Consider the following 22,532-nt stretch of genomic DNA (forward strand, 5'->3'; position numbering starts at 1 on the left):
GGAACAGAAAATCTGATGGATGACAGAACCTTTCGTTTCTATAGCGTTCTTGTTGAACTAAAGACTAGTGACATTGAGATGATTTTCGACATGTGCTTCTGTAGATTCAGAAGCAATTATAAAAATAAAAATAAAAGAATTTTGTTACAAAGGAGCCCCCAAACCAAAAGTAGCGATTCGGAAGGGCAGTGTAAAGAAAAAATATTAATGAAAGCCCGTGCCAGTGGTCAGCCCCTAGCATGTGAGAGTGCAGAGTTTTGGAAGCATGGAGTACATTAAACACAACACACTCCTTGCCTCCCCCATAATTAAGTTAGAGATGTGAGAGCAAAAGCAATAGAGGCTGTCTGTTTAGTTTCTCTGCTTGGCAGGGTACCACACACACATGTACACAATTTCTCCTCTCCTCCATTTGTGAAAGCAGAGAGGAAAAAAACATATAAAGCCCAAAATGAGCAGATAAACAAAAAAACCAAAAGCAAACAAACAAACAAAAAAAAATTCCGGTTTTCAAAGAAGGAACATGCTACTGCTCAAAGAAACGCCAAAATCTCTTCTCCATCCCTTTATTCTACTGTAGACAGCCACTCAACCCATCAGGAAAATTATATTAAAAAAATAACAACCACAGCAGAAAGGAGACAGGACCTTTTGTACAATCCAGCTGGCTTCTGTACCTTGACTTTCATATCAGATATTTATTTTGGCATGTGGGGCGGTGGGGGAAGGGGAAACAGCTCTGGACACCGTATGACATCCTTCACCGCGGTGTAACAGTTCAGAGCACGGAGGTACATCTCTGACTGCCGTCCATGAATGCTGAACACGCAATGTGATAACATACAATGCCTTTGCTCCCTGTGGTGTCACACAAACAAGCCACAGGGCAAGGTAGGGGGGAAGTCCCAGAAAACAACACATGATCAGTCTTCAACCTTATGATCTGGATTCAGCCAAAGAAGTGGCACTGCTGAAAGCCACCGCTCAGATGGGCTTGGGACCAAAACACTCTCTTAAGAGTTTGCTGGGTGCTCTGCCAGGGTCCCTCACCACTGCAAGAAGATATTTGCAGGGGACGTGTCACCAAAGCCAGCTCAGAAGAGGCATATTTCCACCACTGAAACAGAAAATTAAAAGCCTGAAAAACAAATGCAATGACTCAACTGGGTATAAGGGCTTGGTGTAAAGTTCAGAAATTGGCCTACGTATGCTGATTCCACCTTAAAGTGTGTACATGGGAAGGCTATTCCTGCTTTCTCAGTGGAACGAAGGTATTAAACGATGAGCTCTGAGACGCTAGACTAGCTGATGGCAGAGCCAGCAATAAAAAAATAAAAAGAAAAAACAAACCCCGACCCTTGTATTTTAATCCAAACAGACCACGCCACATGAAACCAAGATTAGCTTGGGCTCTCTAGTATCACCGAATGCCTACCACAGGCTCATTGTCCTCACAGTTCCCCGGCAGCGCCGGCTCCGCACCACGCCCTGTGGTTTCCCACTGACGCACAGGCATTCCTGCTGAACCATGGCCCCGCAGCCCTATCCCGCCTGGCAGCCATGAAGCCTGTGCCCAGCCAGCCCTCTGGCTTAGCTTTTTGGGAGACCAAGGACACCGCTCCAATAACTTCCTCTGGAACCTCAACATTGTTTCCCTGTATGTTTCTCCAGCCTAGTTTCGTTCATTTCTTTTAGAAGAGCAAGACTGTAAACAGACACAGCCAGTTTCGGTGCTGGGCATCTAGGAAAATAATTCAGATATTGCCCATTCAAACCCATCCTAATAGAGTATCAGAAATGGTCCATCTGAAAATCTGCACCATTTAACAGTGGGAGAGAGTTGCCTGACATTCCCACTGAATAATTTGGTAATTTTGGTATCTCAAACAAACTGTGGTTTGAGAGATGAGGTCTCATCTCCATATGAAAGAGATAAATCAATCTAGAATACACAAAGCAATTTTAAATGAGAATATCTATTCTAGATCAAATACAGATGCAGGACCCACAATTTCAGATTAACAGCATCTTCCCAGTTTAGCTTATCTTCTTTGAAAGCAAATTACTCTGTGCTAGGCAGAGGCACTCTTATTCTCCAACAAAAGCATCCTCACACATGAAGTAGTTCCTCAAGAGCAATCCAATGCGTAGATGAAGCATTGTTTCTCATTTCTTGCAGACTGCAGCCTCTTGCTGTGCCTTCCCTCCCTAAAAGCTGTAAAAAGTTGCTGATACTGAAGAACTGCTTTGCTTCACCTCATGAGGTGCTTCTCAGGGCTGGGTTACACAGCTCTTCACAGCCTCCCTAGCACAATGAGATACCACCACTAGCTGAACAGTATTTTAGTCTGAACTTTTCTCCACTGAAGGTAGCTTTTTTAGCTCTTGGAAGGGTTTCTAAAATATCCTCTAAGTGTATGTTAAAATAAACAGAAGCAATCAGCATTGTGTCCAAAGCAGGGTCTCCTCTGCACACTTCAAAGGGCTTTGCACAAAGTTGCAAAGATGCTTGACAAGGATCATCTCATAGGGCAACACACTCCAGCTGATTGCACAATGACAGCAAGTGCCAGAAAAATTCCAAGACTCATCTGAGAGCTGACACAGGCTTGTTCTGTGGGCTTGAGCAAACCACTTAACCTCTCCACATCTCAGCTTTTCTGCCCATAAATGAAGGTAATAATACCGAGCTCCATCTTCCCCTAGGGACTGATAGGGAGCCTGGGGTGTGTATGGCACTTTGGAAACATGAAGTGCTACATAAGTGCAAAGTACTATTATCTAGAACTTCCACCAGCACCTCCACATGTGGGTGCAGCAGATGCTGGTGAGAAGTGGCCCACAGGGAAGACTCCGGACAAACCAAAAATACATGTTTACCCTGAGATTCCACTGGGAAAACATTCAAGCAGCAAAAGAGATATTTAAAAGTTCTCTCCTCCCTCCTCAGAGGAACAGGAGCAATTTGTAGTACAGCAAGAGCAGCACTGGTGCAGAGCCATCTATTCATCCCTTCAGACGGGTACAGCTCTCCTGTTGACAGTACAGGGGAAGGGATTGCTTCCCACTTCAGTGACCATATCTCAAACCTGTGGCAGCTCTCAATCACACCCCTAAACACCCAATCAGAAGAACAGGAGTGTTCCTCTGAGCCCTTCACTGAACCACCACCACACACCTGTATCTCACCAGGCTGGGTCAGTATTCACAGAAGAAGCACGGCAACAAGAAGTATTCAAATCCTTACACCACGCAGCACATGCTCATTCCAGAAGGCAGGTAAACAACAACCAACTCTCACAAAGGGTGACTTAGCCCGTTTCTTGATTTGCTAGTTTCCCAAACTCCACGAGCAGGATTCAGGTCCTGCAAGGTGAAAGGGACATGAGAGCACATGATGCCCAAGCTCCATGGGCTCGTCCAGGCACGTCCTAAAGCAAGGGTGGGAGACAAAGCAGAGCAGATGACCTGTTGATTACACTTCACCAAAACCTTAATAACATAAGAGAAGGTTAAAGATGTTGTTCATCCTGGACAGTTGAGCTGCCTTGAGTGTGCCCTGAAGGGTTATAGACACCACATACAGCTATAAACAGCATTTTCTCCTCAGTGCTCCCATATCTCCCCACTTACCAGTTCATCTAAACTAGAAAATTAAATATTCGCTCATTGGGCTGTCTAAGAAAACACAGCCCTGAAAACTACTGTGGCAAGTAAACAGACACATAGATGTGCTGTACAGCTGTATAGCAGACATCTTGTGAAGATGTTCTGCAATGGCACTAAAAATAGCATTGTTTCACCTGGAACAGCAGTTAAGTCTCTCTAGGAGATGGGGAGGAGCAGGGAAGCAGAGATCTCCTGTAGGCTGTTATTATAAGTAATGAGTTTATTTTCAAATCAAAGTTGACTGTTATTCATGACTGGAAAGGTGTGGAAATTTCAAGAGTCCTAAGAAAATCCTTCAAAATACTGATTTCTTTCCCTCTGTGTTTATAACACACAAAACCAGGGCAACCCGAGCTAGATCAGCATTATGATGTGCTCTGTAACAAATAACAGAGATTCATTAAGTGACAAATCTAACTGCTTTCTCTGACTACACCAGCAAACGAATTCAGTGGTAAGGACACTTGCCAAGACAGTGAATTTTATGCAAGTACTGGAGAACCTTCATGGAAAATAAACTTTTATTAATTAAAGAGTATCACTCACTGCTCAACCCAGGGGACGGAAACGCATCACATGTTCCCCAATCCCTGCTCAGGAGCCCCAACACCAGCCAGCTCAGGAACTGCTTGTGGATGATCTCCAAGGCAAAATGTTGAGACTTGTGCATGAGTAACAAACAAAGTTTCACAAAAAATCACGATCTCTTCAGTGATTCTTAAGTAACAGGAAGAGCAATTTATTTCGCTGCATGCATGATTAATTATAAATTATTAAATCCAGCTCTACACAAGATCCTTTCCCAGGGAAGCAACTCCTCCAACATGTCAACTTTTTTTTCTAGATCTCTGAAACCAACATCAATTCAAAACACACGGAGCCAGATTTTCCACAGAAGATCTAGAGTGTGTTTTCAGTGCCCAGTATCTTGTCCTGACCAGACTCAAAGAAGAGTAGCAATTTATTCTCCTTACTCTGGCCTTTGGAGACACAGCCTGTTTCAAATAGGACACTGACGTTATTTTTACCTCTTCCCTCTCTCCCATCTGTGTCAACCACACAGGGAAGCATCTGGAAACCAACAGCTTACTTTCCCCATCCTTATCACACAGGAGAGCGTATCTCCCAAGCAGGAACTTTGGGAGCAGCCTGCCCATGAGCACAGTCATGGAGGAGGCAATTTCCTGCCCGGCAGGAAGGCGGCGGAGAGTCCTGGGCTGCTCCCGGCCTCCTGCCTCCGGGAGGGATGGCTGCCTGCAGGCAGGGGATGGAGGCTGGGGAAGGAGAAATGTGAAAGCAGGAGAAAGTGCAGGACTGCAAACATGCATCCGAACACAAAGCAGCCGGAGGATGCACGGATAAAAAAATGGGATACATTATTATTCCGTAAATTAAGTTAAAGCAACCTCAGCGCATCCCAGACCTTTAATACTGGGCTGCTGCACACCAAGTGAGTTGGCTTCCAGCCTGCAAAATGTTTCAACTTCATTCAACTGAGGCAAGACCCACGTTTTATTAAAAGAGGTTTATCTTCCTGCAAATAAACCTCAACAGCTTTTGCGCCCTGAAGAAGCAACTTTGGTTTGCATCTCACCCTCCTCCCCCCTGCCCACAACAAAACACACATTCAAAATCTGATGAGTAAAGAATTACCAGTTACAGCTTTCTGGACCCTGCCCACATTGGGCTAGTATGCAACACGTTTCAATGTTTGTTTTTATAATAAATAAAGCAAAAGTATGATGAGACAACTAAGCTCCTCGCCTTTCCTCTGCCTTCTTTGAAGGTGGCTTTTTGAGACTTCAGCAAAACTGAAAAGCAGTTAATAAAATAAAGGGCATTCCCTATCTCACATCTCAGACTATTCCAAATAATCTAGTCAGCCTTTAACATACCACGCTTGCCTGTGATCCATTTAATGAAGAAATACTAATTAAAAAAAAAATGTAACACCTTATACACGTTTTTTCATTTTTCCTGATAAAGAGCAAAAAAATTAAGACGGGGAGGGCGAAAGAAACAAAACACATTTTTCTAAGCAAGGAGAAAAACCTAAACAAAATTAAAGAAGCTTAAAGCCCAACTTCAACAGCAGACAAGTATGCAGAGAACAGTGTGACCTTCCCTTATCGCCCACTGACATGCTTAATCATTTCCAAACAAAAATTGTTCTTTTCCACTACTACTTCATTCTGCAAGCACCTCAAGCTCCTGCATGGCTGGTAAATAGTTAAATCTCCCACTATCCCCTGCTGCCTGCGAAAAATCACTGAAACAATTGAGACATTGTCCAGTGAACAAGACTCCCAGGGACTGACATTTTTGTTTATGTCCCAGTTCTCAGCCTGTCAATTTTCACTCCCAACGCTAAAAGCACGGCTTGCCCCAATACAGTCTGCCCTCGTCTGAAAAGGCTCCACTTCATTTATTTTATTAAAGCTATGGCATGTTTATGATTCAGAGCTCTCCCCATCCGAGGACCTGTTGGTCCCATCCCCCTGCCTTCCTCTCTGCCCTGCAATAGCGACTTCCTAACTCTGAGGAGGCTTTGCAATGCCTTTTGCAGAGCCACTGCCCGGAAAATAACCGTGCTTAAGTTAAACACCGATGTTCGCATTTTCCTGGAGCATGAAATGTGTATTACTGTACTCCTTAAAATAGCCTTTCATAATTAACCAGGGTAGGGTAGAGGGGAAGGGACTTGGATACTAAGCCAGGGTAGCAGGAACTTAAAAAAGAAAATTAAAAAACAAAACAACAAAAAGAAAGGAAAAAAAACACCCAGGGAAAAAAACAAAACAAAACAAAACAAAAAACAAACCACACACACCCACTCCCGCTACCCAGCAGCAAACTAGAAAATACATGCAATGGACTAAAACAAACATCTTGGAGCAAAGCAGCGCTTTCTTGGCTGCTTCGCAGCTGCACTTCCTGCCTGCGTTTTCATAATGACCAGAGCGTCAGGCCCAAAATACATCCCTCTCCTTCACCCCTGCCATCCTCTCCCCCCATTCCCAGCACTTTTTTCTTCTTCGTTACGCTCTCAATACTTTATCTCCATGAAAAGCACACACAGCGGTCACCAGTGTTTCCTGTTTGCTGAGTGTGCTTTAACTATATCACACCCTCCGCTGCTGCGCTGGAATGCACAGCATATGGCATTGTGAAAGGGTTTACTGTCGAATAATGGCAGCAATGCAGTCCTGCTGGTTTATATCAAACCCTGTCACTCTCTTCACGGAGGTCTCTCTCGTGCTCTCTGAGAGGCGAGGTAAAACACACACACACACACACACACAACTTTGAGTCTCACGTAGGACCTCAGCAGAAGGAGGACCTGCAAACTAAAGGCAAGGAAGATTGTAACTTGTGGTGACTTGCAGCCCCCCGTGATTTGTTTCAAAGTTTAGTCCCCATAATGTCTGTAGAAACCTTTTACAGGTAAACAAAAGGGCTGCTAAAAATTTTTTAGCTCCTCATTGGGATTCCTACAGGCACAGCCAGCAGGGGCTGGAGAACGGCTACGTGCCTGAGCCCCTCTCCTCCAGGCTGTCAGCCTAAGCAAGTGCCTGAGCTCTATCCCAAAGTGCAGCTTCACCTTCCCTGCTTTTAAAAACCAGCAGTAACATATTTGGTTATGAAAACATCCATGCAAAAGGCAAACATACACCGCCACCTTTCACTCTGGGTCAAAGTTTCAAACCTGCATTTTCATTTAATTGCTCACAGGTTTATTTTTGGTTTTTGTTTGTTTTTAAAGCAACTTTGAAAGAAAAAATATTTGCAAATAAATAAATAAATAAATAAATTGCTACTTCCAGCTGCAGTCAGGTTTAGCTAAGATGCTCACAAAGGTTATACTTTAAAGTGCTTTTTGTGCAGATCTTGAAATGCCTTCCTATGCCCGGATGCATTCGGCCAGCAGACGCTGAAACAAGTAGCAATACTTTTAAAGCCCATTGAAATGCATCCATCCACCCTCTCTTCATAAAAGGAAGCCTTACTTAACAGGCATTTATTATTGCTGAACTAGGGTTGAAAGTTCAGTGTCCTTATAGACCAAAATTATCAAGATTTCTGAGTTTGCAGCCCACGTTTAAGTCCTAATGAGCTATTGTACCCACTCACTGCTATTAACTCTTTGATGTCAGGAACCCATGATGCTCTTTTAAAAGTCTCACAGATGTCCAAGGGAAAAAGTGCAAAGCTCACCTGTGCTGAAGGACAGGTGAGCAACTGTTGGGGTTTTTTTGCCTTTAGTCCCCTCCAGCAAAATATGCAAAGATAACTTACAGCATTAAATATGCATGTCAAAGACAGGCTAGCCTACCAGTTTGGACTGTGAACTCAGACTCAGGGGAGCTGTACATCGCTTCCAGCTTTGCCATGATCTGATATGCAGAACACGCTACCTTTCTGGGAAAAGGACGTGAGCATACGGTGCCCGTCACACCACATGCGTACAGCAACTCAACCCCTGCCGTGGCTTGCACTGCACAGCCCCATCTCCCCTGGATCTGGGAAATCTAAGGCAGGGACAACAATCTGCTTTTCTGACAGTAGCTTGCCTATTAGATCTTCCTAAATACAGGTAACAACAAAGTGATAATGAAATTACCTTTAATTTGCACCAAGCACTTTGACCTACTCCTTATACAATCACAGAACTGAAACATGGGGAGAAGTAACCATCAGGCTTGAAACACACTTGTGAAGGGTACCAGACTAAGGTACCCAATCCCAACCACCAGTGAAGGGAAGCAGGATGATGCTTTAATTTAAGAGTCACAAGCCCAGAGGGATGCCCAGGCGAGCAGCAGCTGAGCTGGCCAGAAGAAAACACAGCGCCAGCTCTTTGGCCGTTCTCCACTCCCACCAGTGCTGGGGCTGCTCCCTCACATCTTCTCACTGTTCACTCATCCCACAGATTCCCCAACGAAGTGATCTGAAGTGGCCAAGTGATTGCCTACGCAGCAACGGAGCTTAACAGTCCATCTACTGTGAGTGGACGCTCCCTGGACGTGCTCTGGGCATGATGAGTAGGACAAGTTACTGCAGGGTGAGTCTCGCCGAGGTCTTACAGCACCTCCGTAACTTCCCGGCCACGTGCTTGGCTCTGGACGCCTTCAGACCAAATGGCAGCTGCTACCTCATGCTTATCCCCCGGGCAGCAACTGTGGAGCAACCAGCATGCCTCAGATTCACACCAGAGCTTATCCCAAAGTAACCCGACCTGGACATCAGAGCCCTTTAATGAGGAGCAGGTTATTTCATGTTCAGTAAATGACTTCCCTCCAAAGAGACCAATGTGCCTGAAAAGCATTGAGAGGGGAGTCAATGTGGAGCACCTACAGCTTTAGCAATTCTAGCCTTTGCTTGCTTCATATTAACTAACCACGTAGACATGCCCAACGTGCAGTGACAGAAGTTCTGCCGCCAGGGAAAACAGCACTGCAGACATTTGGGGTTTTCTAATGATACTGCTTCCATGCAGCTGCTTGGCAGGAGAAGTGTTCACAGCCGTAAGTGCACACTAGGAAAGTCTGGAGGACTTCAGGTCCCTCCTCTCTGCCTTCCTCTGTAAAACACCATTTCCTTATTATATGTCAGTCGCATCCCCAACAACACTCAATACTAACACTGCAGAGCTCTGCAGGTATAGAATGGGGCAAAATTGTCTTCTTTTGTCTTTCCTCTCCCAGACACTATCTTTTCCAGCCAGGAGAGGAGACCATGGATAGATTTTTGCCCATTTTCCAGTGGTCAGATGAGCAACAAGAGAAGTAAACCCTGCTTCAGCTTGTCTTCTACTACTCCTCCTACAGCCCTGGGAAGAAATACATCAGCATAAGGACAAGCTCCAGGGGAGAAGAGTTCAGGACATGCTATTCCCTCTCTCCCTTTCTCCTTTCTCAGCACTTGCTAGATGGAGGACAGGTAGAGGTCACAACTATCTCACAGCAAGGGATTTTATTTCATATAATGCTCATTTCCAGCACTTCGGCTCAGAAAAGCATCATTACAGAAGACAATACTTTGAGCACAAACTTAAGTGTTGTCCTGAACACTGATGGACATTGAGGCATGTTTAATGATTTCTTGAACCAAGGCCTGAAAAGTAAAAAGGAAGGGGAAGCTAGTTTCCACAGTAATAGCAGTTAAGAAGTCTTTGAGTCGTGCCAACAGGAAAAATGCATGTTAGAGAACCACTCGCCTCTCCTAGGAAACTAGCACAGACCCACCTCTTTCTGCAGGGTCCAGGGACACCATCAGGTCCTTAATCTGCACCAAGAAGGTAAAGAGATGGGGTTGCAAAAAAAAAAAAAAAACAAACCAAAAAACAACACCAAAGATTTGGTTACTTCTTCCATCAGGGAGGCTATTCGGAAAGCATCCTTCCTTTTGTATACACACAAACGTGTGCGCTCAAAACATGCATGTCCAGGACCCACTACCAGCCTATTTCTCATTTTGTATATATCACTTCTACAGATTCAAGTCAGGGTGCATGGCTACTGCTTGCCAAGGTAGAGAAAGGACTGGTTCAGCTTCCCCAAACTTACTAATTCCAAGAGATGAGACATAAAGTACATCTGACACAAGGACTCATAGATACACAGTGTCCTGATAGCATCTAACACCAGAAGTAACTTTCCTCTCAGGTCTGATACATGTTAGGATTTAAGGTTTAGATTTCAAAAACTACTTCACTTTCCTTTTTTTTTGTTTGCTTTCCTGTGGGGCTACAGGGTTTTTTTTTGCTTCCCTCTAAAATCCAGATGCAGAAATCATCAGTTTTTCAAAACAAATTTGGGAAAGTTACTTGACATCTTTTCTGGACACACTAGTGAAACAGAAGAGTGAGCAATGCTTCCCCATCTTGGGAAAGTGCTGAATGATTTTACTCACAGGTATCTGTCAGGTACAAGTGAAGCCTCAAAGGCAAGTTCCCCTGGAACCAGACCCCCGTCGCCAGCCCAAACCCCAAGTCTGTTTGACAATAATTTCTAGCTTTGTTTTGTGAAAATAGGCACAGAACATTGTTTGGGGAGAGATTAGGGGTGGGAGACTGTTGTATGAAGGCATCAATCCTTGTTGTTTGTAACATCTCTAACTCCCCAAAGGCTTTCCAAAATGGGTCTTCCCTTTGCCAAACAGGTCTGCAGAGGGCAGAGGAGAAAGCATCCTTCCTTCTCTTTATGCAACAGCTTGTAAGGCAGCTCCAGTTTCTTCCATAGGACAGAGCAGAGATGTCTATATAGTCCAGAAAGTAAAGTATCCCATGAATAACCTAATCCCAAACCACACAAACTGGTGAGAAAAGCAATAATCCTGGGCTTGAGCAATTTGGCAAAGAAATGGTCCTGAGCCCAGCAATGCCAGCTTCCTTCTTTTCTTTTTAATGATAAATACATGCTATTTACTTTACTACAGCACCTGGACACAGTACACAGACCTTGTTTAGACAGAAAATAGGCGGTTCCTATTCAAGTGGACTCATCTGCTGCAGGAAAGTTTTTGTGCTCAAGTGTGAATTGAAAAATGCAGAACAACTATTTCGAATTATCTCTCCGTGTGGACACTGTTATTCAGTGCTAAGAGTTTCTTTGTGAGATTTAGCTTAATCCGTTTCCAAAGCGGATTAAGCTAAACCACACAAAGGACCTCTTACTGTTGAATAAGAGTGGCCGCATGGAGAGATAATGGGGAATAGTTATTCTGAGACAGCTACTTCGACTGCATATTTGGGCTTTCACATTCTGCCTCAACTGGCCCAAAGCTGTACTGGAAAGGAAAGACTGTGGTTCTAGAAATTTGGGAAAAAATGGTGCCAGAGCCATATTAGACCCATTAAATCTTCTGCTCTACCCATGATAGCTGCTCCCGCTCCAGTCAGCGCAGGCTCTGGCTCCAGATGAGGTTGCATTATTCAATACCTACTTCTCTAAGCTCCAGATTGAATCCAGCCACAAACTTCAGCTGCAGACAGGGTGCGCGGGGAGGAGAACCTGCAATGAGCGGCCCTGCCAAGTCTGCCACCCTCGGTACACATCATCTTTGATCTGACAGGCTCACCCATCTGGCTCTCCAGCATCACCCAGCGCTGCTGCGGCTCTTCGCCTGCTGCCAAGGCCAAGCTGTTGCTGCTGCAGTCCTTGAACCCGCCCAGGGCTTTGGGGACAGACTGTCTGTATTCTCTCCGTTCCTCTTGGCACATCCGCTCTTCTGCGGGAGAGCTGACTGCTCGCCGATATTTAATTTTAGGCCCACACAAGTCCCCAGAAGTTCATTTAACACACATGCTCCAGCAAACCATGAACTACCATGTGACTGAATCCAAAATGCAACCTGCGCTCCTCTGTGCTGAAATACTCTCCTAAACCACCTTCCTAGTGTACGTTTCTACCTTAAAGTGTTGCTCTCTGTATTATTGTATTCCAGACTAGCTAGTCAAAAGGGGACAGAATTTAGGGATCATATTTTTGTCACATTCAGGACATAGGGAGGATTTTATAAACAAAAGATACAATGAGGAATCCTGCAGTAGATGCACTTCCAACCACACTGAACGCAGCACAGTTACAGATTTCTTAAGGATCTCTGATAAGCAAGATTTTATCTTGCTTCCCCTTTACCCAGAGAGTTTCAGTACTCAGGTATGTCAGAGACATACAGGTATATATCGGTGTGCTATGACAAACAAAAACGCCAAATCTCAGGTGCAAGACCGCACAGCCCCTTCAGGAAACCAAAACTGAGGCTGATTCACTGCAATATCCTGGGCTATAAACCTGCTGCTTCAGGAGGATCTGCTGAGCTGTCCCCAGTAATGTCAAGGGAGCCTGGTCCTGCCTGGGAGCTCTGCAGCCATCACAAGGTATCCCACCCCTGTATTCATGAGCCAGAGCCTTTGTCAGCATCAAGGACTAGTCTCTCCCGAAGTCAAGCCAGGTGATTCACAAGAAATGGATGTTCAACATATTGTGCTGAGCATATCCTAACACCCCTACTCAGCTGCCTTCTCCTGGAGCAATGCTTAGGGTTGCTACTTCCAACAGCTTTATAGCCAGCCTAGCAATACTTGCTATTTTTCAAGGTGGGGTAGCCTTGAAGTCAAGTGTTTAGGGAAGGAACCTCCGCTTACAGCACACAGCAAGCTCCTGAACTACTGTAGAGAAAAGTTTGAGAATGAGCAGAGTATACCCTGCAGGCTCAGGAAACAGAACAAATAAAGAGAATACAAAAATGCATTATTTAAGAAACAGAAAACAAACAAAACCAACACACAACCCCCCCCCCGCACAAATCCTCATGATCTTTTGAGGCCTGACTCATGATCCTAGAACAATTGGGTTGGCAGTACTATACATTTTAGAGCATTTATTCACAGCTGAAATATCCCAGCATCCAAATACTTCAGAGTTCTTGGAGCTACTCACAGATCTCCTGACTACAACCAAGCGTGACAATTCATCCCAGCTGCCAATCCAGCCCCAAGGTGTCTTCTGACGGTGCTTTAGTGCTGACTGATGTTTGCAGAAGCATTAAATTCCTGCTCACTTCACAGTAAGAGGTACAAGCCTACGCATTTCCCCCAGTCTCAGCATTAGAGCAGAGGAGTTACCTCCAGTACTGAAACAAGGTCTGTAGAGGACGGACATTGTGTCACAGAGTAAACACAAGGACACGAAGTAGTCCCCTAAAGTCTGAACTATTTTGCAAACATATTGAATTACCAAGTGAATTACTTTTAAGGAGCCTGCAATTCTCCTGTGCTCTACACAAACCAAGCACTAGGCTTCCATTCATATTTAATGGGTACTGCATATAAAGGGTGTGTGTTATAGGAATTCATCCAAAATAATTTTATTGGGCTGCCGGTAGGTGAATTCTATACTTAGCCCTAAACATTCTGGTTTGTACACAGACTTCTTTGAACACAACCCTTTTCAACCAAAAAAAAAAAAATCAAAAGGAATTAGTGGTGAAAGATTTAGCCACAAAATTCTCAGCAAGTTTAATTTGTTCTGTGGCTTAATTCCATGCAGCTCCAAAAACTCAGGACAAGATGTATGTGCACTTTTGGGCATGTATTAATGAAACATTTTGTTTACTTTGCAACTGCCAGAGCAATTAGCCAAATAAAGTATAGAGCATTTAAAAAGGAGAGAGTCACTAAAGGAGCTTTCCAATTAGGTCTGCATGGGTATTTCTGCAGTGTAAGTCTCAGGGATCTGCATATTAGGTCCATGCCCAAAGGTGTGACCTAACAGCCACCAGAGACTGACTGGGTGCAGCTCAGATGCACAGCCCTCTCCTCCTTCCCACACGTGTCCCTCTCAATACCAGGCGCTGACAAGAATGATGCCCACCCAAGTCCTTTCCCCCATATCGTTACCATGTTCTTTATCACCCTGCAGATCTCTAGGGAGGGAGGGAAGACGATGTCCTGTCATGAGCACACATGGCCTGGAATCCCAGAACATCTCAAGAGGTTACTGCAGAGGAAGAGCAACCTCACTACAGCAGAACATTAAAGACAAACAAAGCAAGAGCTTTAAAAGCTCTCTTGGGGCACTGTGAGTGGAAGTTACAAGATTACACTTGCAGATGGCTCTATGCATACAGGACCACATATACATCTAGAGACACCCCACTTCTGGCCCATGGTCACTTCTGTGACACTGTAGGTGCATTTTAAAATCTAGCTAAGAAAAAAAATAGCTATTACTTGTAGATATTTGCCTTTCCCCCCCGCCCCCTAAAGTGCACAAGTATAAACCACATAAAATAAAAAAATTCAGGACCAGGCAGGGCAGACTGTGCAGCTTCAATTTCAGCTACTCTGGGAAAAAAAATCCTTATCTCTCCAAACCATCAAGCAGTCCCAGATGCTGGTTGTCCAGGCAATTCAAAATGGCTGAGAACACTCAGTATGTTTCAGATGGTTTTGCCTTCAGTTTTGGTTGTTATATATTTTGAAAACGGATTTTTACTTTCTTAAGAAAAAAAAAGAAAAAAATTAGATACACAGTGCAGAATCACTGCACAGTGATTCTTTGTTCCTCGGGATTCCGTCTACAATATGACTGTGTTCATTACATATTAGAAAACCCAGGCCAAAAAGTACTGGAAGTCCTGTTACCTCAAGGTAACATTTACATTTACTTCAAAATGAGGAAAGTTTTTAAACCTTTTAACTGTTTTATAAGAAATTTATTGTACCAATACACCATCATTTCAGGTTCTCAATGTTTCTATCTGATGCAAAGGAGGCTAAAAGCAAGCCTTTGTACAGTCTGCAGGAGGTAGGATCCCTGGACTGGTCAATCACCCCACACTCTTGCCCAAGACAGGGTATGGTCAAGTCACTGTTTACTTTGCAGAGGACAGGGAAGAACAGCACTGGGTTTCTCCTTATGGTTGTAGGAATGTAGAGAGATAAAAATGGTTTTAAAGGAGCTTGATAGCTGCAGTGAGCTGATTTTTGAGATCTTGAACAGACATACCATGCTCATTTTCACTTGCCTGTCCACACTGCAACAGAAAATGTTCATATGAGACTCCTACTCCTAGGGCACTCATCTCTCATCCTTATCACCATGGTGGTAGCACACATGTGGATCAGATCAGGTGCACAGTGAATGTGGGATTTCAGGACAAGTAGCACTCTACCCCCTTAGAGCAGCTTGGAAGCACCCAGCCAGGGTATGCTTTACATCCAAAACTTCCTGCTAAAATTACAAAGTTTTAACACCTTCAATGAAATCAAAAGTCAGAAAAAAGAAGGGAAATAACCCTCTTAAAACACTTAAAAACACTTAAAACAAATCCCAGCCTCATATTAGTACTATCTGCAGGTTGCATTCAAAATTTTCACCTAGCAAGCTTAATAGCATACTGTTAAAACAATTTTCCCCCCAGTTTTCTTTCACCCTTGGACACAGATAAGCAGCATGACTGTGCCAGAGCAAGATGCAAGAATCTTAACAGACCAGTGAAGCACCTAAATGCAAATAAATACATTGGTCTTAAATGGAGCCTCATGCTGTACCTTCCTCAAGACATACTGAACATAATTTCAGTTTAATATTCTGTTTCTCATTATGGGCCTTGGAGACTCTCTCAAGCACCATGAAAAAGCAGTATTAACCCAGCCCTCAGCACTGGAGGCAGCAATTCAGCCAAATTATTCATGCTGGTCTTTTGCTTCAATTTTTGTAGTCTTAACTTAATGTTCTTAAACAAATCTGAAAGGAGGATGGCTGACAAATAGTACAGATTTTACTTAAGACATTATAGATGGTCATGTTATGCAGCCCTGAGTCATTAAGCTTAACTACTCAGAGGAGTTTCATCAGAGCTGGGCATAAAGGCTGCAGCTCTGACATGAAGCTTGTGGTTGTCACAGCCAAGTTCTGAGAAGTAAGTGAGTTAAAAAGGGGGGGAAAAAGGGGAAGAGGTAGGGGGGGAAAATAAAGGAAAAGAGAGAGAAAAGAGAGAGAGAGAAAAGAGAGAGAGGAAAAAGGGGAGAAAAAAGAAAAAAAGGGAGGGGGGAAACAAACAAAAATTTAAAAAAAAACACAACCCCCTACGCTCTCCTTTCCTCCCTTTGTAATCCAGCTATAAAGACTGGCCTCAAATCCTGATTTAAGATACAGGGGAAATATAAGAAGTGCTTTGCAGATGTTAGCATTTTCCTACAGATCTTCAGGGCAGTCCAACTGATTTAAAGATGAAAAACTGGCACAGGTACACTTGATGGGTAGACAAAACACAGTAATGAGGGTAGAGAACCAGTTTCTATCCCTCCACATTACACTTGCACAGAAACATCAGCATGCCCATGAAATATCCCTCATTGTTCCATAAAAAGATTAATCGCGTTTTCACAAATGCAGAAATGGGTGTAGAGCCTTGTGCAAGAGCAGCCAGGTCCCAGGTGCTGTAGGCAGGCGCAGCAGCAGCAACAGGGACACCAGAGATGCCTGACACATCCCAGGCCAACTGGCATCTGCAGCCACTTCATCTCCCCCGAATGCCATTACCCGCTCTAACTTTATTTACCAAAAAACAAGACCATTTTCACTCCACAAAATTAATGTGGCCTGGGGTGGATGCCAAGAAAAAGGGTGGAAAAAGCTGCCCCTTATTTATATATTTTAACAGAACAAGGCAAAACAGTTTGCTGCTAGAAATAAACATTAAACCGTGCAGAACCTCCACCCCCCCAAAAAACCCACTGCTCTCCCCCGGCTCCCTCCTCCGCCTCCTCTCCCTCCAACATTATAAGTAGCACAAAAGATCACATTACAAATGCCAGCTGTGGCTCTTTCGGAAGGTGGCCTCCATCTCGGAGGTAGTATATGTTCCTCATGGCCTAAGTGGTTGCTATGGTAAATATGCTTTTTATTGAATAGCAGAGTGAAACAGCTTTTAAAGAGACCCATAAGAACCCCATAAATGGTCAAAATACAAAGCAGATCAACCTCAGTCTCCCTGGAAGCAGATTTTGCTTCATTTTCCAAAATGATTTGTGATTTTTGAACCCTTTTTTTGTATATTTGTGTTGACCACTTGTTTCCCCCTTGCCCACACCTGGGTGGAAGGGATGGAGAGGGCTGGGGGGGGGGGCACGATCCCAACCAACTTCCCCCTGTAGGATAAGCTGCTTTGGCTTTTAAAGGCCTGCTCTCCTGAATGGCAAGAGGCTTTGGGACAGTGGATGCTCAGCAGTAGGAAGTCAGGTGATCCCAACCAAACTCAGCCTGTCCTCCCAGGCTGCAACTAGCCAAGGAGAAACCTCCTGCTCCCTCTCCATCACCTCCTACAAGCCTGACACCACTGCACCACACCAGCTCCAGAGCCCCAGGAACATTCCTATGTCCTGTGTCAGTCCTCTAGCACAGAAGTTAAAAAAAAAAAGAAAATTCAAGTAAGAAAGTGACTCTAGTTCATTTCTTATTAAGAATAAGATTATAGCAGGTTTTGATGACTGTAGATTTCTGAATAACCAGCCACACATCTTTCCTCTGATCTCTTTCTCCAGTGACAGCCCAGGGAAGGAAAAGGAAAATCATTCTGAAAAAGTGAAGCAGCCAGCACTAGATACCAACTGGGCAAATAGCAGTCCTGTTCTGATTGCTCTCTGACAGACTGAGGGATGGTTTAGAAGCTGTGAATTCTAAAAGACAGGAATCCCTTTTTTTTTTTCTTTTTAAATAAAGAACTATGACACTTGTAACAAAGGGCTAACGATCCTCAATTTAAAGAGACAACAATGAAAACAGAAGCTCCTCAAAAATGTTTAGTATGATTTCAGATTTCTAACAAAACCAGTGTGTGTCTTGGATAATCTACTAGCTCTGTCAGCTTTAGACTGTAGAGCAAAAGATAAAGAACAACTAATGTTTCTTTTTCTGGAATTCACCTTATCATCCAGTGGTTACAAAAAAGTAGAAAAAAAATCATGTAAAACTTAATGATGAATTATTTCAGAAGAAATATTCTAACCCACTACATGCCATCTTCTCCAGAGATAAATTTCCCAGATGAACAGTCAGAGCTGAGATGGCACTGACACTGGATATGGGTGAGAATGGGTCATTGCATATCACCTCTCTTGCATATCACCATAAAAACAAACAATTTCCATCTGTGGATGCTAATTTAGAAAGTAAAATAAAACCACTCTCATGTAAATTTGTACCAAACATTACAAACTCAACATTGTTTTTACAATAGAAGCACAAGAAAAATTAACCAAGATTTGAAAATTTTGTTAAAACTTAATAAATAAAGCTATTTTAAAAAGTTATGCCCAGTATAAAGAGATTTTTATATTTTGCAAGTAGTAGTAAACATTTGATAACACATTTTACACTAAATAAGAAGTCATCACAACACAAAGGGACACATGCTTTGTTGAACGTGGCTCTGTTGAGCCTTCACCCAGGTAAAATGCTGACCGACTCTCACAAACCTTCATTCAAGATTTTGCAATAAGAAAAGATTTCTTTCAGTTAAGGCCATAGAACAGGCTTGGTTTTGATTTTTCTAATGCTTTCCAGACTGTCTCTTCACTTTCTTCAGTTCAATACTGTCAGACGTGTAAACCAGCCTGATTGGACTTCACTGCCACCAAGTAATTCTGCAAATTTAGAGCATTTTTGATTCCCTGCTCTCCTGTAAGGCACATGGATGATAATTTCACAAACAGTCCAGCAATAACAAATGTATTCCCTCCTTTTACCATGGACTCATTAGGGATTTTGTATGTTTTGAGGTATTTCTCCTTTGGTCTGTGTGAAAGAAAACTGATGACAACCAATGTCATTAATGTCAAATGCCTTTTTTTTTTTTTTTTCAAATAAAGGAAGAACATCTTTCTGTGTTTACTTACAACAATGTGTGCTGGAGATGGAGACCTAGCATCCTTGAGGGCTTGTCTACTCTGAAGGCTCCCTGCCTGAACATCAAGCAGTGGCCATTTCATCTGCAGATACTGGATGGAGGAAACAGAAATGGGGAAAGAAAAATGAGTTCAGAAAATAAAGGCAAAAAAAATAACAAATCTTAGGTAACATGGATAAAAAAAGTATAAATTAAAACTTATGCAAGGAACTGAAACAAAAATTAAGACAACTTTACATGTTTGTGAAGACAAAATCTGTGCAGAACTAACAATTCATACCACTGCTATACAGTTCAGGAATAAGAAAAAAAATATCAAATTGCAAAGACATTATTACATTAATTTTACTAATTGTAGCAAATCTATAAGAATAAAACCCACGCAGAAAGAAAATAGCATAACCATGAAGAGGATGGGACAAAGGAGAGGAAGGTGGATATCAGTCTCAGAAGAGGGAAAATACATATCATGGGTTAAGAATATGATCTTAGTACTGAATGGGTCATCTGTCAGCCTTCTTTCAACAAAGGCACCATGTCAACTGCTCGAGCTTCCCTGTGTTGTATGAGCCTCAAAGGTAGAGGTCTAGCCCAAAATGACTCAGCATCTCTGAGTCTTGGCACCTATTTTCTCTACTTCTCACTGTTTCTGGAAGTCACTGTGGATTATTTTCTTCTTGTATATCTTCTGTCAGACAACCCTTAAGTGGCTTGCACAGGGTAACTTAATGACAAGGCCAAACTTAATAGCTCTCCTGTTGCTGATTCAAAGGTGAGAGTGCAGCCGTGATGGCCAAGAGCTCAGGGACAGCCACAACTTCTTTATGTCACAGCCATCGGCACACAGGCCAAATACACGCAGGCAGCAAGGCTGCAGCATAAGGGGGTGTTGATTTGAAAGCAAGAAAAGCTTAGCTACTCTTCAAGAAGGAGCAGAATGTTCCCACAGATTTAACCAGCATCAAGTACTGCCTAAAACTTCTGCTCTCAAGCACGTCCTCTTGCTGTATCTCACTGAAGGAGTCATTGCACCTCAGCCGGATCGCGCAGCAGAGCTGAAGGCTTCCACGAAACAGGTGAAGTCTCAAGCTGGTACCCAGATCACTGCACCAGAAGTGCTTGACTCCAAACAAGAGAATAAGAGCAGGCCCACAGAGAAACCAGTCAGCCCAAACAGACTTCTGCACTGTACATCTAAATGTAATTTCAGCCCAAGCTTTTCTCTCTTCATGGTGCTGCGGTCCCAATTAGGCACACAGGTTAATACATGACCTCGAAAAGCCCTGTATTGTGCTGGAAGAAATGTGTACAGCCACATACCTTCAGCCCCCCTCCCAGAACTAAGAAAAGCAGATGTACCCATAGATCACGTCACTGCAGAAGCTCCTGTTTATCACTAGACTCTGGTTGACCTGACAGATTTATTCCTAGAAAATATCTAGTTATGTTTACCCATTCTTTTTTTTTTGTAAGTAAGAGTAATCTTGAAGAACCACCACACACAAACAACTCCCTGCCACCCCAGGCGAAAAAACGGAAGCTGTATCTAAATCTCCATGAAGGAAGGAAGGAGATCTGGTTCCATGCTTTCAGCACATCACTATCACATTTGCTCGTGTATGCAAAACATTTGCTCACATGGAAGGTCTGTCTGCTGCAAGACTCTGGGCACTGAGGTGCCCAAAAAGCAGGAGTCAGCAGGAGGATGTATTACCAATTCCCATCGCTTGGAGGGCCTGAGTTTTCTGAGCTACTGGAATGCAAATAAACAAACCCATACTCTGGATTTGTGCCCCATACAAGTTCCTCAAGTTCCAAGAAGTCTTGTTTTTATTCATCTTCACATTTGGGATTTGTGCAATGTGGACCAGAATGTTTCAGCACTTCTTAAAAACAAGAAATAAAACCCAAACAAAACAGAAGTAGTCTACCCATAAGTGACATCTCTAACTCTTACGACTCGACTGTAAGCCTCCACATACTTGATCACTTGCATCAAATCCCTGTTCCTCAATATATGTGACCACAACATAAATTTTAAAGTTGAGATGATGTTATAGCAACTTTCTAACCCTTAGTGGTTTAAAAAAAGTGCATAAAAATCCAACCCAAGTGCACAGAAAATGGACCCAAAACCTAAGCCAACTGAGAGCTTTTTAACTTGAGGGGAAATGTGATATGTTTCAGATTTGCGGATGGCACTCTTAAATAAGTTAACTGCTGCATTTTCAGAAGTTCATCACTTTTCTTGGACAGCAATTGAAACACCAACACATAGAGGGGCACACAAATTTGCAGAAATGGTCCTGATAGGTCGCAGCTTCTACTGGCTTCCAGAGGCTTTCCAGCCAATCAGTGAAGTATTTTTCCCTTCTTCCAAGGAAAATGTCCTCACAGGATGTGTGCTGCATGGTACACAACTGCTTCAAAGTCCATAACCATTCTGGAGAGTGAAAACCTACTGCTGCCACAGCTGAAGCCCTTACAAGAACCTGACAGCTTGAACAGTGGCATTTCAGGAAATGGCCAAGTCATTACCTACCAAAATAAATGAACCACCTTAATTTGTCCATGACCATTCCATGGTCACAAGCAACCCTGGAATATCCCTGGGATATCAACCATGACAATCCACAAGGAACTCAGATCAGCAGCTACCCTAAAACACAAGCCAAGAAACACGTGGGCTTCTCTGAGATTGCCCCAAGGGCAGACAGAGGCCTTGACAAGCAGCAGGGGCAAGCTCACATCAGACCCCATCCAGTCAGTAATTATTGCAGGGATTACAAAGCTTTCAGGACTGTCAGTTCTGCTGGCTTTTACTAGCAATAAATTCCATTAGAAGAAACAGAGCAAGAAGGTACGGTTGCTCCCACTCCACCTTCATCCCACAAGAGCCCACAGTTTCAGCATGTACTTTCAGCTCCCACACCAGGCTGACCTAAGGTTTCAGAAGATCTTATTGTTACACTTCTTCTTTTAAAACCCTTACTCTGGATTCTCAGTAAAGTCATTCTCTTATCCACCCCTGCCAAAGAGGATCCAAGAAGTCTTACAGTGCAAAGGCTAAAGCACAAACAGTTTCTCCTCTTGGACATGCACATGAAGTCCAGCAGAAAATGGTCCAAACCCAGAGGGCTCAGTTTTGCACACAAGCACAGATCTGGACAGCTTCCATTTCCACCAGTGGATAATACACCAGTGGGAGACAAAATAAAAGCAAATAACCACACCCAAGGGAAAGTAGTAACACACAAGGGATTGACAAAGCAACTTCCATGAGCTCTACTAAGTGGCCTGGATCCAGAGCAGCGTCCCAGTCCCGCCAAGGGCAAAAAGTTCTGTCTGTCAGATAAGCAGAGGGGGTCAGAGCCCACAGCCAATGCCTGTGTCAAGTTAGGGAACCCACAGCTTCAATGGTGGGATATTTGCAAAAGAAAAAAAAG

General features: G+C 43.5%; 1 protein-coding gene across 27 annotated transcripts in view; it reads right to left on the minus strand.

Moving 5' to 3' along the window:
* TCF7L2 (transcription factor 7 like 2) overlaps nucleotides 1-22,532 on the minus strand; it is a 176,585-nt gene that overhangs the window by 94,154 nt on the left and 59,899 nt on the right. For 24 of the 27 annotated variants that reach the window (XR_001872999.1, XR_001873000.1, XM_017803906.1 and 21 more), the window contains one exon: nucleotides 19,076-19,177. The exons of the other annotated variants lie outside the window; for them this stretch is intronic. Coding sequence is in view for 22 of the 24 variants with exons in the window: in XM_017803906.1 (XP_017659395.1) it covers nucleotides 19,076-19,177 (102 nt within the window). In the remaining 2 variants the exon portion in view is untranslated. The remainder of the gene's footprint in view (nucleotides 1-19,075; nucleotides 19,178-22,532) is intronic. 27 annotated transcript variants of the gene reach the window in all.

This window comes from Lepidothrix coronata, unplaced genomic scaffold (genome assembly GCF_001604755.1).
Source record: "Lepidothrix coronata isolate B3197 unplaced genomic scaffold, Lepidothrix_coronata-1.0 Scaffold8, whole genome shotgun sequence".
Lineage (NCBI taxonomy): Eukaryota > Metazoa > Chordata > Aves > Passeriformes > Pipridae > Lepidothrix > Lepidothrix coronata.